At 49.5% G+C, this 18,274-nt stretch overlaps 1 protein-coding gene across 1 annotated transcript in view; it reads right to left on the reverse strand.

The window, feature by feature from the left end:
• LOC125089264 (guanine nucleotide-binding protein G(o) subunit alpha) overlaps positions 1 to 18,274 on the reverse strand; it is a 155,155-nt gene that overhangs the window by 56,780 nt on the left and 80,101 nt on the right. Inside the window, exon 3 of the mRNA XM_047711375.1 lies at positions 13,449 to 13,590. Coding sequence (XP_047567331.1) covers positions 13,449 to 13,590 — 142 coding nt within the window. The remainder of the gene's footprint in view (positions 1 to 13,448; positions 13,591 to 18,274) is intronic.

Genomic DNA, 18,274 nt, shown 5'->3' on the forward strand with positions numbered 1-18,274 from the left:
CTTGTCAGCAGGTAGTGCTGCCATCCTCAGTTTTCGGAAGAGGAATCTGAGGTGCCCTGGGCCAGGTGAGCAGCCTGAAGTTCAATGTGGTGAGAGGCAGGGCCAGGATTCGAGGTCATGTCCCTCTGACTGCAAAGCCCGGCTCTAGCCCCGGGTGAACTCTGGTCACAGTGAGTGGTTGAGGGATGGGCCTGAGGTCCAGCAGGACCACTGAGAGAGGGACCCCTGGGACCTGGGGACCTGCTTAGGGAAGAGCCAGCAAGGTGTGGCCTATCTCCATATATGCCAGGATGCTCACTCCCAGGTCAGGTGTGGTGGGAAGAGGTAGTGAGTCTACTGCTGTAGCCAACGATAGGCAAGGTGAGAGAGCAAATTCATGGAGCCCAAGGTAAAGATCACACGGTGGGACAGAGTAGAGAAATGGGGAGAAGCCAGGGATGTCCCGGGAGTGGCTGAATCAAGCCTCCCTGCAGCTGTCCCTCTAGACTTCTTAATCCCTGGGCCAGATGACTTTTTTTTCACAAGCCAGTTTGATGGTGCCTTCTATACTGGTGACCAAAAGAGGCCCACTTTGTCCAGAGAAGGGTCTTTGGCAATGACACCAGGCCACTGTAAGTTGCCTTGCCAGTAACACGAAGGAGGAGGAAACAGAGTCAAGCACAGGGTGAATGTGTACGTGACTGTCAAGGGGCAGACGGGTTTGATTTTGCTGGGAAGCCACCCGCACCCTAACGTGTGCGGAACTTCCTTGGTGCCTCCTGGCCCCATCCCCCACCTCCAAAGAAGCAGGGCTGCTGAGCTGGGTAGAGACCCGGATACCACCTTGGCCATCCCCACGTGGCCTACGATCGTGGTCTCCCCCATGTGGTGCTGCTGCCTTGACAATCCTAACCCCTTTCTCAGTCCCCAGTGCCCACCAACAAGCTGGATTTTAGCAAACAGGCTCTTCTGTGGCGTCCTGGGTCCCCAGTAAGGGACTGCACATTCACAAAGGGCTCAAACCGGGGGCTTGGAGCAAGTGAGGTAATGGACATAGTTGGGGAGAGAGCACAGTAGTAAGAGGTGACAATGCCAGTCACAAAACTTTCCCAGGTGACCCACTGCAGGACCACATGGCTGGCAGTGCCCTGTGAATGAATACAGTAGGCCTGGAGCTGATTTTTAGGTAGCACAGCTATAGTGCATTGTGTCTGCAGTGGGTCCAAGGTATTCACGGTTAAGCATAGACATTTAAACTACACCACACTTTTGTGACCTTGACTTGGGCATTCTTTACTTTTCGATATGCCAGGAACCTCACAGAAAGGGCATTGGTCAGGCAGGCTGTCTCTTAGCCATCTTTGGCTAGTTCTCTGCCATCTTCTAAGGCTGGGAGTTCCTCTTGGTTGCTCGCTTGCCCCCTTAAAACCACGATGCTGAGCTGGAAGGATGCATCCACAGGGATGGCTCTGCAGAGAGGAGGCCAGCAGCTCCCGCCGTGGGGCAGCCAGACAGACACGGGACGGGCTGTAACACAGGGGCCTCCCGGACACCACGGGAAGGGCCATTAGTGGGGACCCACGTCAGTCCTGACGCTATGGGATGTTTCTTTGCGCGGCTGTAACATTCTCCCACTGTCAGAGCAGAGTAATTAGCGGCTTGCAGGGAAGCGGGGGGAGTAAGCGAGCATGAGAGAGTCAGAGAGAGAGACGGAGAGCCACGCAAGTGCGAGGCATCCTTGCCTGAGGCCTTCATTGACTGCTCAGTGACTTGTGCTCCTGCGGGCTCTCCCATTTATGCTTCCTTTCCCTTTTCTTTTAAAAAATCCTGTGGCCCTTTCTATAGGCAATGAACACATGAACGGGCAAAGGCCACGGTGGCCTGGCTTAGCATCCCTCTACTTGACATGCCACGGAAGGGGCGTTGGGGCCAGATGGGGACCAGGGCTGGCTGCAGCCTCAGCCACACCTCATAAGCCACTGAAGCTGGGGTGTGGGGGTAGTGCAGGGCCGAGGGCGCCTGACCACTGTGCTGGGCCCTGGGGAGCCCCGCCCCGAGATGCTCCAGATGGATGTTCCTACCCCGGACTTTGCCACCAGCTTTAGGCTGCCGGCATTCACTGGCCAGCAGCTATTTTCTTGTCTCTGATGCCCCTGGGGACAACATGGACTTTCTGGGTCTCTGTGGTGCTACAGATGGATGTTTGTGTCCCTGTTGCCCTGCAAGTTCCTGTGTTGAGACCTAATCCCCAGTGTACTGGTATTAGAAGGAAGGTCTGTGAGAGGGCATGAGGTCATGAGGGCAGAGCCCCCATGGAGGAGGGTCCCCCCATGGATGGGACGAAGGCCCAGTGAGCCCACAGAGCTCCCCCATCCTTCTGCCGTGTGAGGGCCCCGTGAGGAGTCAGAGACAGCTGCCCAGGAACCAGAAGGTGGGTCTGCTCTGCTGATCTCTGACTTCCCAACCTCCAGAATGATGAGAAACACATCTTTATTGTTTAAGGCTGTGGTATTTTTCTTATATCAGCCTGAGGAGATGAAGACAGTGGGACTATGACAGAGCCAAAACCAGAGAAGAAACCAGGTCCCTCCTCTGCCATCACCTGGAAGGACAGGTCACCCTGGAGTCCCCATCCCCCAGATCACCCGTCGCCCCCACCCCCATGGGCTTTGGACTCGGCTTCCCATCACCTCGGCATGCCACTTTCATGGGCTCTCTGCTTCTCACGGCTGCCTGCAGGGGGGGCGGCAGGCGGTACCCTGTGTTATCCCTGAACTGCTCTCTGTCTGTGTGTCCCACTAGAATGGCAAAAGGGTCCACAGTTCTGTCTTCTTCCGCTCCCTTACTGCCAGGCCAATGTGCAGTAAGAAGTCGGGATGCTCCGCTTCTTCCACCCGCCTCTGGACTCCTCGCGAGGAGGTGTGCTTCCTGCCATCTTGGAACCAAGAGCGCCCAGAAAGCCTCCAAGTGCAGACCCGGGCCCTGGTGCTGAGCCCTGGGAGCGCCAATGCTGGGGCCTCCATATCCACAGGACACTGACTGTCCCTACAGTTTCGGACACCGCTGGGAGGGTGTTTTTTTCCTCACGGCCAAAGACATGCTAACTTACCCGGTGACACTTGGAGTGACTGGCTGGAGCACTTACCACTTAGAGTTAAGAGCAGGACTACCTGAGATCCGAAACGTCAAACACCTCCCTAACCATGACGGCCGCCTGCCCTGCTTCTCAAAGAACAAGCTCAGGGATTGTGCTCAGACTTGGCCTGGCATCTCTGGGTCAAGGGCCTCACGGCAGGAAGAATGTGGGCTTTCTCCTAGGTAAACTATTTTCAAAAACTCTGTCCCCAAAGCAAAGCAACATCTTCAGAAGGCCCTGGGGCAGCATACTGAGCCCAGCGTCCTAGGAGAACGTCCTTCACCTCTTGTCCTGTACCCACAGTCCCCCATGTCCAGAGAGAGGATCCCAGCACCCAGGGTGATCCTCCATCAACAAGCGACACCGAGGTGTGTTCTCAACAATAGACCACTAAGGCAGGGGATGGCTTGGCCTTTTATCAACATTTAGTAAAAGGTTTTCAACAAAGCCCTTAGCAAAATCCAAAGTCCGCCTGAGAAAACTCATCTTCCCCTCAGCAGCCGCTCGTCTAAGGGCCAGGCATGTGTGAACTGGCTCGCTCGAGCCTGCTCTGGCTTCCCTACCGTTTCTCTAGGATGGACAGCTGACCACAGGACAGAACCTAAGCCAAAGCCGTGTCACCCTATGTGTTCTCAGCTGCAGCGACCCTCTGCCCAGAAGGCCCGGACCTGTCTCCCTCCTTCCCCTCAGCGGCCATGCCCAAGCAACCTTTTAAAACTAGAGTAGTGGGGGGCACCTGAGTGGCTCAGTGGGTTGAGACTCTGCCTTCGGCTCAGGTCATGATCCCAGGGTTCTGGGATCGAGTCCCAAATTAGGCTACTTGTTCAGCAGGGAGCCTGCTTCTCCCTCTCTCTCTGCCTGCCTCTCTGCCTACTTGTGATCTCTCTCTCTATCAAATAAATAAATAAAATCTTAAAAAAACCAAGCAAACAAATAACTAGAGTAGTGGTCACTTTGCTTCAAGGCATATGATCTGAATACTAAGTCGCCTCTCCTGAGCACCTACTGTGTTCCAGGCCCTGCTTGACGAGCTCGTGCCTCTTGATCCGTTGTCATCTTCAGACAGCCAGGAGTTAGGACATGGTTACTATGTCTGTCATCCTCATCGGCCTCAGGGCTCATATCACGGTGCTTCCAAAAAAATAGGAAGCGCCTGAAGTGTCTGTCCTGCTTGCTCGTGCCCCTTGAGGGAGGGGGCTGTGTCTGTCCTATTCATAGGAATGCCCCTAGCACCTAGCCTAGCACTTGGCCTGAGAGGGCACACACCTGTAGTCACTTGTGAACCCGTCTGTCCACTGAGCCCTGCTTTGCACTGAACACAGTGATGCGGGGAACGTGCGGGCAGATGGGGCTGCTGCCGCAAGCCTGGACCAAGGTTCCTACAGCCGGATCTGGCTTTGGACCGCAGGGAGGGGGTGGACCTGGCTGCACTGGGTCCTGCAGAGCTGGAATGTCAGGGCTGCTTGAGGCCTCAGAAATCAAGAAATCCACCTTCTCATCCCAGAAACACGATCTCTGCCGAAGCTAGGGAGCCCCAACACCTTTTTAATCTTTGTAGCCAACCCTGCTGGATAGTAATGCATGGTCTGCCACGAAGTGAGTACTCGGTAAGTATTTGTGAAATGAATGAATGACCAACTGAATGAAAGAAAATGAGGCCCCACATTGGCTGGGTGATCTGAGGCAGACTGGTCAGATGGAAAGAGAAGAGAACCGTGATTCCAAAAACCTGACATTCTAGTCCTTGGCTGCCTCATCCTCTCTTGAGTAAGTCCTTTTCCTGTTGGGCCATATGGGGCCTGTTTTGCCCCATCTGTAAAATGGAGCAGTAGAATTACGATGGCCTTGAATGGAGGAGTTTTCAGCTCTACCCATCTGGCCAGGCCAAGGATCAGAGCAGGACTGGGCCTGGGCTGGTGTGGCCGGAGAGCCTAGGTGTGCAGGGCGCACAGGCGCACAGGTGTGCAGGCGTCCACGCTGCTGCCCCACGGAAGCCTCTTCCTGGCCTCAGGTTTGGGCACAGGTGCACCGAGGCCGTCATCTGTCACCTCCCCCAGTCCCCATCAGTTCTGACAACCACCCCTGAGGTTTCTCCAGGCGGACACAGGCCAGACAACATCCTTGTTTCTGCCCGATTCAGAATTCATGTAAACTACAGGGCAAACGCGCCGTGCAGATGAGGCCACAGTATTTCCCTGATTAAAAAAAAGATAGGGTTCTGAGCTCCACAGTGTGAATTAAATGTCAAGATTTCTTGTACCAGAGGAGATCCGATGACATTCTGGAAACCAGGTGTGAAATGTGATTCTGCCTTCCCAAATAGCTGCATTTATCTCGGGAGGGGCGGGGGACGTGAGGGAGGGGGCAGTTCTAATGAAGCCCTTTTATGGGACAGAGGAGCACCAGGCAGCCACGCCAACCAGCACCAATCTTCAGTCCTGTTTAGGTCAGTAACCCTCTGTTTCTAACATGCAAAATGCAGATCAAACTGTACCCACTCCTCACCAAGCCCCTGTGAGGATAACTCATCAAGATCTTACCAATAATTATAAACAACAAAACCAACAAAAAAGAACAAGAGTTAGGGGCGCCTGGGTGGCTCAGTGGGTTAAAGCCTCTGCCTTTGGCTCAGGTCATGATCCCAGGGTCCTAGGATTGAGCCCTGGATCAGGCATCGGGCTCTCTGCTCAGCAGGGAGCCTGCTTCCTCCTCTCTCTCTCTCTGCCTGCCTCTCTGCCTACTTGTAATCTCTGTCTGTCAAATAAATAAATAAAATCTTAAAAAAAAAAAAGAACAAGAGTTAATATGTGTTGTGAACTTTCTATGTGTCGAGCACTATCCCAAGCACTTTGTGTGGAGGCCAAGAAAAACAAGGCTGTACCCACCTCGAGTCTAGCCCTGACATAAGTGCAGCCATCTCGATGTTCCAGATTATCACAAAATATTTCTTGGGTTCTGACCTACTCAGGTTAGCACTTTAAACAGTCCCTCTCTCCTTTAATGATTGATTTAAACCCCTGGACTCAGCTGCCTCTGTCTTTCATAACTCCCCTATACATTCCCTAACTGATCAATGTTGACCCAAGTAGGTAGGGACAACTCTACGCCCCTATTCAGCAGGAAGAAGTTACAGAAGATGAGACCTTCCACCTTCAACAACCTTAAAGATTTAAGGGTCAAAATTGTTCAGAGGGAAATGTGGAGGCTGAGAAAATTAAGGCCATCCCACCTCAAGTTTAGCTGATGTGGGAAACAGAGGCAGAAGAAAATCACTAAAATTCCTTACCTACTGACAAGCCCTTTAAACAGACAGAGTGGCTCTCCCCTGGGGACTTAACTGCCCTCACCTTGAGGTTTTGCTAAGGGCAATCCTAGCCTGACCAACCCCCTACCCCAACAGGTCCGACCAGGATCCTGTAAGTCTACTTAAACAATTCCTTTATCTCTAAACCTCCAAGATAGTGTCGAGAATCATTCCCAAGCATATGGTCCACTGATATAAATTTAAAGGGTCTCACGAGAAGATTTTTGTTATTGGTAATAAATAACCTTTCTCCCAATAATAGCTAGCCCCTCAAGGTCCTGGAGACCTTGCTTCTGAAAGTCCTTGGAGACTTACATCATCCATAATCCCCTTTGTCCTCACCCACCCGAGTCCACCCCTACTCTGCCTTTAAACATTCTGACTGTAATCTGGCTCAGGGTCCAAGTCCCTACTCCACTGTGTCAGGTATACTTGGGCCCAAGCTTAAGCTTGTCAAATAAACCTTCGTGTGATTGCATCGGTGCTTGGCTCCTTGGTGGTCTCTCGGACGTGAAAACTCGGGCATAACACTTTGCAAGCATTATCTCATTTAATCTTATAGCAGAAGAATGAAGAAGGTATTAGGATTATGCCCATTTTGAAGACGCAAACACTGAGCACTGAGGAGGTTCAATAATTTACCCAGGGCCATAGAGCTGGTGGTACAGCTGGGCTATGAACAAGTATCGAATACTTCTTATGTCAAGCATTGTACTGAAGGTCTCTATTCTGTCCTTGAGAAGTTCATAATTTATTGAGAGAAATATGCACCTGTACAGATGGTGAACAAATGAAAACGAGAGTATTTTCCACTGAAAACAGTCTCCTACAAGTTCAAGGCATTACTTCTTCCTATTGCCTGGCTAGTTTACAATGTGTATTACATACCTAAGTATATACAGACATGCACATCAGTGTTACGTATGTTCATATGTATGTATGTAATAAAATCTGTGAACATGGGGTTGTTTCCCCCATCCCCCCACTTGTCCAAGCGAACCTTCTAACCCTGTAATTGTCCAGTTTCCCCCAGCTTTTCTTTCTTTTAGTGTCTGAGTTCAGGCCAGTTCTGCCAGACAAGTTTCTCTGCTTTTGTGATGCAGATGCAGGCCCTGGGCTGAGAACTGAGGAAGCAAGAGGAGGGGGAGAGACTCAGCTCCAAAGGTTAAGACAATTTACATGATAATGAGCGGGGTGGAGGGGTGGGGCGTGAGAGGAGGGAGAGAGCAGAGGGAAGCAGAGGAAGGGAAGGGAGGAGGAGAGGGCGGGAGAAAGGAGGTGGTTGGGGGAAGGAGAGACGGAAAGAGAGGAAGAGATGGAAAAAGGGAGAGAGGAGAGGAAGAGACGGAACCTCTTACAGGTTACAGAACACCCTCCCAGCAGAGAGGAGAGGAAGAAAGAGAGAGAAAAAAGGTGGGGGAGAGAGAAGGAGAAAGAGGCCAAAGGAGGGAAAGCCTTGAAGGCTGGGAGTAGGAGGGGGTGTCTGTAGAATTTGCGGGGGACAGCACAAGATGGTGGGGGTGGGCAGACAAGAGAAAGACGACGGGAAAGGATATATGAGAAAAACAGGAGTGGGAGTTGTCCTTTGGGTCCCTTTTCATATTTTTAGAGAGACTCAGGATAGAGAATTGAGATTCTTTTAAAGATCTGTTGTGCGTGATTTTGCTGTGCCTATTTAAATGGGACTCTGCTCTGGACCTGAATCACAGGGACGACAGCTTTGTTAGGAGTCCTATCTAGATCATATACCTACGTATTTTGCCTGCAGGACCTTGGGCAAGTCACTGAGCCTCCCGGCCTCATTTTTTTCACTTGTAAGGGATAACCACAGCACCCACTGCACAGGTGGTTGTTAGGATTAAGTAAATAATGTCAACTGTTTAAACGGGGTCCTGAAATATACAGACCAGAAGGCACTATTATCACCACCTTTAATTCCTAAAGCTTTGCTTCTCTGACCCATCTGCTTGCTGATCGCTCCCACTGGGCAGCCCACTAGTTTGCAAGGAGACTCAGCACACTGGGCCCCGTCCAGCCCCATCTCTTGTTGCTGCTCCAAGTTTCACTCGCGCTCAGTAAGCCAGTCTCCGGATCCTCACCCTTCGGCCCCAGCAGCCCATCAATCCCAGGCTCTCCCCCTCCTCTCATCACCACACATCACTTTGCTCCCCTTCTTTTCCAACCCCCATGGAGAACCGAGCTCTGCACGTGTGTCATTCCCTGTAGCTCCCAAGCCTTCCTCCCTACCTGCAGTCCTCCTCTTACTAGTCCCTCCACCCCTACACAGGCCATCATGAGACCCTCCTAAAAACTCACTTTCATCCCACCCCTCCCCAGGAATCCTCAGAAATCTAACAATGGCTGCCTGTTGCCACCAGGATCAAACCGAACCTCCTCGGCGCACCTTCCAAGCTCCCGCATCCCCCCTAGTCTGGACCCCCCTGCATCTTCTAACTCTCCCACACCTCACCATACCCTAACCCTCCGTTCTGGCCACTGGCCTTCTCTGTCCCTTAGATCTGTTTTGGTCGCTACCAACCCACTGTCTTTACTCCTGTTCCTCCTGCTTCAAGTCCTTTTCCTTACCCATATCTGCCCTTGTCAAGCTACACCCCTGTTTCAAGGTCAGTGCCAACCTCATTTCCTCTAAGAGGCTCTCCCTGACTGCCTTGAGATGGCTGAGTGTATTCAGCTTGTGAGCCCTGTCTTCCCAAGGAGATCAACTCCCTTTTTCCCCAAATTCTAGTTCGTTAACATATAGTGTAATATTGGTTTCAGGAGTAGAATTTGGTGTTTTATCAGTTGTATACAATACCCAGTGCTCATCACACGTGCCCTCCTTAATGCCCATTACCCATCTAGCCCATCCCCTACACACCTCCCTCCATCAACCCTCACTTTGTTCACCATTGTTAAGAGTCTCTTATGGTTTGTTTCCCTCTCTCTCTTTTTTCCACCTTCCCATATGTTCATATGTTTTAAATAAACTCCTTAAAGATCAATTCCTTAAAGGCTCTGTGTCACATACCTCTGAACACTTAGCTCAAAGCCTACCCATAGTAGGTACTCAGTCAGTATCTGCTCATTTAGTGATGAATCACATGTACTTTTCCTTTTTTCTGTGACAGCTGAGGAATTGAGACATGTCATTCCACTCAAGGAATGACACTCAAGGACATGTCATTCCACTTGGTGCTTTTTGTGAAGGCCTACTATATTCTGAGCCCTGTGCAGGTTGTTTGTGTGAGGAGGGGACTGAAAGATGAATGACATAGGCTTTGGGCAGAAGGACGTAAAATCATGAAGGAGTTCTTATTCCAGGCTTTATGAGTGCCAGAGCCCCCTGAAATTGTATGTGGGATTTCCCAGATGTGTGCATGTGTGCACTGTTCTGGAGAGAAGGCTCACTGCTTTCATAAGCTGCTCAAAAGGGTCTTGATCACCCTAGAGTGCAAGGGTCGCAGCTCTAAGGAAAGAGTAACATAACCAATCTTCATACCAGTGCATGGGTAAGCACTCAATGGAGGGAAAGGCTTGAGCTGAGTTCTGCTGTCAAGGGGATGGAAGAGAAAGGAGCTAAGCTGGGCCTCACTCAACAGGAGGAATTCCAGGAAGAAGAGAAGGGGCGAAGGGCACTGGAAGCAGATGTATGTCCTGAGCTAAGGCCTGGAGGCATACGAGTGTGTGGTGTCTTTGGGGAGAGGGTCTGTGGTCTGGTGTGCCTGGGACATGGGGTGTGGAAACCCCAGAGTGCTGTAAAGGGATCCCGGATGCTTGCCTCCATGTAGTGGCTTCTTCAGGCTCGGGCTCATGCACAGAGAGGCTGAAGGAGAAAGCAGTCGCTCTTCCCTCCACTGGGGAGCCAGGAGGGGTGATAAGCCAGCTACCAAGAGAAGTCAGGGACACCTGTTCTAATGAGGTAGAGCAAGGAAGCTTCTAGATGCTTCTTTGTATGGAGACTGCAAAACTGGCTGGCGCAAGCAGACTCTGGATGTGGGGCTGTCTTCCTCTAGATATTTCATGATGGGCTGGGGGAGGAGGGCAGAAGGGGAGAAGCCAAGAGAATAAAGGAGGTCTTTGGAGGCCGAAACACGAATCTGGATCTGCTCTGTATGGGGCACTTGTCCCAACATCCAAATAGCAGATCCTCCACGTAGGCCCCTCCCAGAGACCCGAGAGAGGAAAGAGAAAGCAATTGGAGACCCAGTCCTGGGTCGGGGCATCTGGGCTGGCTGTAGGAAGATCTGACTGGAAAGCGTCCAGTACCCCAGGGCCCCACCCCTCTCCCAGGGTGTGGTTCAGGCATTCTCTCTTCCAACATGCCACCCTCACTCTTTCTCAGGACCTTGGTGCCTTGGTGCTTACTTGGAAACTTTGTTCCCCTCTGCTCGCATGGCTGGCTCCTTCTCGGAGCCAGGTTTCATCACAAATGTCCCTTCCACGTCCAGGGGAAGATTTCAGTCTGAAGTAGTTGCCTCTACACCCCAACCCAGATTAATGTATAGGGATCCCTGCACTCAGCTTCCCAGACGGCAAATCCATGCCAGCGCACTTCCAGAAAATACCTTCCCCAGATGTCTGGCTCACTTTGGCCTGAGTCTTGGGTCAACTTTTCTGCTCCTCACAGGGGACATGACAGAGAGGTGCCCAAGGGCCTGGAGGCCTTTGTCAGCCAGAAGGGTTGTGCCCGAGGAGCTGGTGCTGCCCTGGGGGTGGGTCAGACACCGGCTGTGATGCCACCCACTGTTAACAGGACTGGCCTCCAATGCTACCATGTCCAGCGGACTCTTCCGGGAATCTCCACTCTGTTCCTGGTGTCCCTCTGTACTGGTACCTTCCCTGGCCCCCTGCTTGATGACTGTCTTGAGGGGGAAATCTCAAAGAAGAGAAAGACCCACAGAGGCCCCAGGGGCCCCCAGCGCCATCCTTGATACACTATATTCCCAGCGATTCCCAAGCAATCACCTCTCTGTTCAGCATAATCAAATGGTGGGGCAGGGAACGGGAATCCCACAGGAATAAGTCGTGCTTTCAGAACTGAAGGAGAAAAGAATTCCAAAGTCAGAATGAATTTCCGTGTTTTGGTCAGGGCAGGAAGTTTTTGGGAGGGAAACGGTTGGGAGACAGGCATGGCAGTGAGCACACACCCGCTGGGAAGAGCACACGGGCCATGGACGTACGTATGTGTGTGTCTGTGCGGCGGGTATGTGCTGTGGACACATGTGCCTCTTGCACAGTCGCTGTCATTTGGGGGACGGAGATTCAGGTACTTTGTTCTCCCTCTGGCCAAGAGGCCCATGGCCTGTCCTTGTCTAAAGGTCGCACCAGGCATTTCCTGCTCTGGATTTTCATGCCCGAGCTAATGAAAATGAGTTAGCATATGTAAAATGCTCAGCGCAGAGCCTGGCAGCAAGGAGGTGAGCCATAAAAGACAGCCCTTCCTATTATCACCGTGACCATTACTATTATTAAAAGAAATGGAGCCTTGTAACCTGCTAGGCTGATTCTGATGATGGGAGTATGTATGCACTAAATGCCTGGTTTCTCGGGGTGCCGCCCCCACTGGGTTCATTCCTGGATTTCCAGCAGCCAGCACAGTGTCTGGCCCACTAGAAGCTGTCGGCTTATATGTAATGGAAATAAGACAAGCACTAGTGGTACCCCTCTTTCCATGGGCCTTGGCTCTATGGCCGAAACCAAAGCCAGTCCCCCCAGTAGGAAGAGCTTCCTCTGCAGAACTGGTTGCAGAACTCGGCCTCCCAGAGGAGCAGTGGGAGGGGCCCTGCTTCCCTGGCCCAGGCTAGCCTCGGACACACCCTCCATCAACAAATCACCCCCCATCCACTCCACCCCCCTATGGAGGAGAAGCCCATGCCAGAGCTGGCATGACTCTGTCCCATGGAATTACAATGTTGTGCATAAAATATTGAATTTTATACTTAAAGCTATCTGTCAAAGGGTCCTCATCAGACCCAGAGGCAAGGATAGTTTTCCTCTGGGAAGGAGATGATTTTTTTAGCAAAGACAGGATACATACAACGTACAACTGAATCACACAGTAATCAGAGATGAATTCTCTGTATCCAAAGGCTCCGATGCGCGGGCCTCGGCACTCAAAGACCTCCCCATCTGCTCTCCTTCTCTGCCCTCCAGGACAGAGGGAAAGGGTTGCTGGGATTCACAGTCTCACCAGGGGACATAGAGCCACTTCTGGATAGAATTCTCTAAGACTGTTTTTCTTTCCTTCCCTCTCTCTTTTATTTAGCTTTGCCAAGTGTAGCTGTATATGTTTCAGTCTTATGGTTAATGCAAATGTTCGCAAATAAGAGGCTTTTATACACTTATTCCATTCACCACTTATCAGACACCTGGGAATTCAACTGAAAAACAGTCCCTTGTATGTAAGTGTTGAATCACTAAATTGTACACCTGAAATGAATATTAACAGCGTATGTTAACTCACTGGAATTAAAAAAAAAAAAAAGTAAAACAGTCCCTGTTCTAGGATATCAACTTCCTGCAGGAAGGAGAGCCCCTTAGGCCCTCCAGCTCACCCGGGAGAGGCAGACAACACATCCCCTGGTATAAAGGAGGATAGATAGTCAAATCCAAATGGCTACAGCCTGCTCCCAAGAAGGCAAGGGATGCTCTCCTGAGGAGGGGAGATGGTGCTCAGGTATTTCTCGTCTGGTTTGAGAAATACTTCGGTTCAAGTTAATTGCCCAAGGGCAAGTACTTGTATAATGCTGCGGGAGTCCCAATTTAAGACATCAGCAACCCTCTGTCATATGCAGAATAAACCCCGGCATTTGGAGGCTGTCGTCTTTGTTGGCGACTTTGCTTTGGAGGTGTGCCCAGCACCTACACCCCTGTTTGACCGAATTTGCCAGGCTGACTGGTGCACTGGCTTGGGCTGGAGACTAGCCTTCTCTATCATAGACAGCACTCTCTTCTGGTTTCTATAAGGCAGCCGACATTATAAGGAGGACAGGCCTTCTCCTTACAGTGCCCATGGGCTCAGCAGCCTACCTTTCTCTCCTTGTCACCATATTCGATGCCCAGAGTGTCCATGGCCCGGACGATGGCTGCCAGTGACTGGATGGTGTTGCTGTAGACAACAGGCTTATACTGTTTCACGTCTTCTCCAGAGAAGCCATCTTCGTGGATGATCCTAGAGAAAAAGCACATAGGCCGTATCTGATGAGTGCACTGTCCTCACTCGGCACCGAGAGCCCAAGACCTGTCGAGCCTCTGGGGCCAACCTGTTGGCGTAGCTGGCCGAGGGCAGGGTCCGACCGGGATGTGGAATTCCTGAGCTGAAGGAAGACTCTACCTGAATTACTGAAAGTTCAGCAGGAAAACAGAATAGTGGCAAAAAGAAATGTAGTCTTTTTCCATTCTTTGTACACAGTGAGAGAGATGGCGTCAGCAAGGAGCTGAGTGTACCTGAAAGTGCTTTGAACGGTGGGGGGGGGGCAGGGGGGGGCATACAGTAAGAATTCAATATATGTGAGCCATTAGTATTTTTAAGCAAAGCTCAGGGTGTTAACCTAAATTTCCACTTAGAATTATGTTGATGAAGACTCCTGCAAAAAGCCTGCAAACGAATAATTTTTCTTTCAGGGAAAACTCACAGTGCTTGAAGGTCAGAGGACTCACTTAAATGAACCGTCTTCATCTTTGACCATGGAAGACTCCACAGAAAGGGTGTACCTGCTCTTCCGTCCTCGGCTGGGATTTGACTACCATGTCACCCTTATTCTAGTGGCTCCGAACAGTGACACAGGGAACACAAAGGTGACATTACAATTCCCAGAGGCCATGTGACACTCTCTGCTCTCCTGTTCTCAGGTTCCTTTGAGGTCAGGGGTAAGGCTAGATGTGCCCTAATGTCCCTTCTCCTTGCACACAGTAGTCACTCAATACGTGCTCACTGCTCCTCAGGTTCCAGAGAGGAGAGAAGGCTGGGAAGAGGTCATAAAACTAAAACTTGGCACGGATTCTCTTCCGGTTGAAGTAATTAAGAAGGAGTGAATGGTGTCGAAGACTAACCTCGGACAGGAGCCACCACCACCCCCAGGATAACCGTGCACACTCTTCACGGGTCACGTGTTTCTGTTCAGGATTGAATACTCCATCCAGTACGGACATACATCAATCTAAGGGGTGAGGCTTCTCTTCCACCCCACCACAGCACCTTCCCATCCCTTCATTACCTTCAGCGCAGAAGGAAATCGCTCGCAAATCTTTTTTTTTTTAAAGAGTTTTACTGAGATATAATTCACATGCCATGCAATCCACCCACTTGAAGTGTGCAAGTCAATGTTTTTTAGTCCATTTATGAGCTTGGGCAACACTGCAGTCTAATTTTAGAACATTTCGTCCTTCTCCAAAAGAAACCCTCTACCTATTAGTAGTCACTCCCCACCCCCCATGCCTAGTAAGCAGCCACTAATCTGTATTCTGTTTCTACAGATTTGCCTATTCTGGATGTATCATATAAATGGAATCAGACACTACACAGTCTTTCCTAACTAGATTCTTTCACTTAGCACCATGCTTTCCAGATTCATCATGCTATAGCATTTTCCAGTACTCCATCTCTTTTTATTGCCCACTTATCTTCCATTGTATGGATATACCACATTTTATTTATCCAACCACCGGCTGATGGACACTAACAATTCTTTTTTTTTTTTTTTAAAGATTTTATTTATTTACTTGACAGAGAGCGAGATCACAAGTAGGCAGAGAGGCAGGCAGAGAGAGAGAGGAGGAAGCAGGCTTCCCGCTGAGCAGAGAGCCCGATGCGGGGCTCGATCCCACGACCCTGGGATCATGACCTGAGCCGAAGGCAGAGGCTTAACCCACTGAGCCACCCAGGCGCCCCGACACTAACAATTCTTGTAAAATTTGACTTGATACTGGGTGGTGAGTCTTTATCTTGGGTTTCTCTAAGAAGCAGATCAGAATGACCCTTCTGACTTTTCTTAGACTTCTTTAACCCTAGATCCATTTCTGTACAAGTTTGTAGAGGGAAGATACACCCAGACTAGATCATTGGTGCACTACCCCAGAGGGATCTTAGAGGAAATTGCTAGCTCCCACTGTAAATAACTAAAAAATTAGAGAAAATATATGAAACAAGCAGTTTCAGGCACAGTACAGGACTAGGATCCTGGAGACAAGGGAAACAAACATGTTGAGTCCTCTGGTTGCCATAGCTTTCCACTTAGGAGGCATTTATCAGCCCTCAATGCAGGGAGGGAGAGCCCAAGCAGAGCAGAGCAGTCTTACTGAGTTGATGAGGTAAAAGATCAAAATTCAGGAAGGCTGAGGTAGCTGGGATCTCATGGGCAAAGCATCAGAGAGAAAAAACTACAGAGAGAGAGAGAAGAAGCTCTCCATGCATGAACAGGCATCTCCCCGAGTCTTGGGCTGAACAGGGGGGATTGCATGAGTTTAGCAAGGAGCAAGCATCAGGGAGCTTATAAGCTGGACACCTCCCAAAGCTCACCCAAGGTTGGGAGATGTGCAAGTTCTGACCAGGCAGAGTGGAGAGCCCTTATTAAACCCTGAGGACACTGGAGAGACTCCAGAAGGCTCATGCTATAGTAGTAGGGCTAAACTGGCCCTAGAGTAAAAGTTACTTCAGACGTGCCCTGAGGAAGCTCAAAAATTAGACACAAAAACATCAAGCTGACCCACAAGTAACTTAATTGTCTTAGAATAAAGTGCAACACTCTTTAAATGAGGACAACAAAATTAGACACCTAACAATATAATATTTTTAATATTTCGTATCCAATACAAAATTCCTGGCTATGCAAAGGAGCAAAGGGTGACCCACAAGCAGGAGAAAAATCAGTCAATAGAAGCAGACTCAGGAGTGACAGAGATGATGGAATTAACTAGTAAGACTTTAAAAACACCCATTTAAAATATTTTCAAGAAATTAAAGAAAAATGTGGACATAATGAGTAGGGAAATGGAAGACATAAAACGAACAGAATGGAACAGCTAGGCATGAAATATCTGAGATAAAAATTTCCCCGTATGGGATTAGCCCATAGAAGATTAGTGACCTTGAACAATAAGCAATGGAAACGATCCAAAATAAGTAAAGAGAGGAAAAAGGCTAAAAAAGAGGTATTGTGATATTTATAACATAAGTAAAACTAAAACTTATGCAACAATAGCACAGAGGATGGGAAGGATAAAATGGAAATATACTGTTGAAAAATTCATATACACGAAGCACTTAACAGTACAGCATGGTAAGTTAAGACATATAATATAAATTTTAGACAACTTAAAACTATATAAAAAAGCCCGTTGTCACCCAGGCTCCAAGACCAGACTCCCCTCCGAGGGTGGGACACGCTGGGTGACCTGAGACGAGCAGCTGGGATCTGTGACTCCCTATGATACTCTCTTCCAGGAAGCCAGTACAGTGAGTTTTTGATTCTTCATTCTGGACCAGCAGGCCTTACCAGTATCCTGGGAATACTCTCGAGACCCTTGGTGGCCTTCAGAACTTACCCCCACTTGGGACACAACTATAATTTTATACACCTATTAGTATCGGTCATGATAGCACCTACTAAGGCAGGGAGGCCAGGTTTTTATTATACCTACTTGACATTAGAGGAAGTGAGCCTGAGAGAGATTAAATAATTGGCCTAATGTCTTCTCAGTCCAGGAGTAGAGCACGGGCTCTTTACTTTTCTACCCCACCTCAGTCCTTGGGCTGGACTGGGTGGAAAACCACCTGGAAGGTCTCAGCCTGGTGCCCGGGCAGGGGGTCGGGGGGCTAAAATAAAGAAGCTTCATGGGAGGTTTGCAGAAATGAGGCAATATGGGGAAAACTTGCTCCAATCATGGCTACTAGTTCCATTACTTGTTCAAACGGGTGGACAGTAGCTTAAAATTGGGCTTCCTGTTTCAGGGTAGAATTTTATGTTGGCCTTTACCAAGTAGTAAGTATATTGGTCTTACTACCAGTAAGGAAAGTTGGGCCATATAAGACAACACCAAAACCAAACCAAAACAAAACATACTATTAGTAATCCCATCATTCAGGATACTATTAGTAATCCCATCATTCAATCCCATTGATGTTTTTAGTGTCAGCCCTAGTATTACTTTCATGCCATCTTCCTCATCTTCTCCCCCCAACCCTGCACCCTCAGCAGGGATTTGAGTCATATATCCTTAAAAGTATCACTTGAGGCCCCTTTATTTTCTATTCCCCATGTCATCCGAGAGGCAGAGAAGAGCAGTGGGAGGCTGACTTCTTGGGCTCAGGAGCCAGACAGATGTGGGCAACTCTGGCTCTATCCTGATGAGCTGGGTGTCACTGGTAAAGGATTTAAACCCTCAGGTCTTGGGTTTCTCCTATGCGACGAGCTGTTGTGAGGAATAAATGCAAAATGCCTACTATATAGTAAGTATATATAAATGATAGCTGTGAGTAGTGATAGTTGCATTCTAAAGCCAGAACCCCCCAAACAGAATTTCCTTCATTGGTATCAAGGAACAAAAAAAGAACAGCGGTAGTTGTTGGGGGATTTACTCTCTGCCTTCTGTGCTTTACACATACCCTCTCGTTTAATCTTTAAAATAATCCTAGGAGATGAAAACTATTATTATCTCTTTACAGATGAGAGAACCGAAGCTCAGAGAGACTAAGCCACTTACCTGAGGTCACACAGCTGGTAAGCATCAGAGTGGCATTCGAGACCCTACTCATGACTACCAGACAGATGCTGAGAGGCAGAGCCGCTTCTGCCCTAGATCCCTGTATCCAGGCTCCCAGAGGATCCAGAGATCTCACACACAAGTGAGTATCAGAA

Source organism: Lutra lutra, chromosome 17, assembly GCF_902655055.1.
Source record: "Lutra lutra chromosome 17, mLutLut1.2, whole genome shotgun sequence".
In the NCBI taxonomy this organism is placed as follows: Eukaryota; Metazoa; Chordata; class Mammalia; order Carnivora; family Mustelidae; genus Lutra; species Lutra lutra.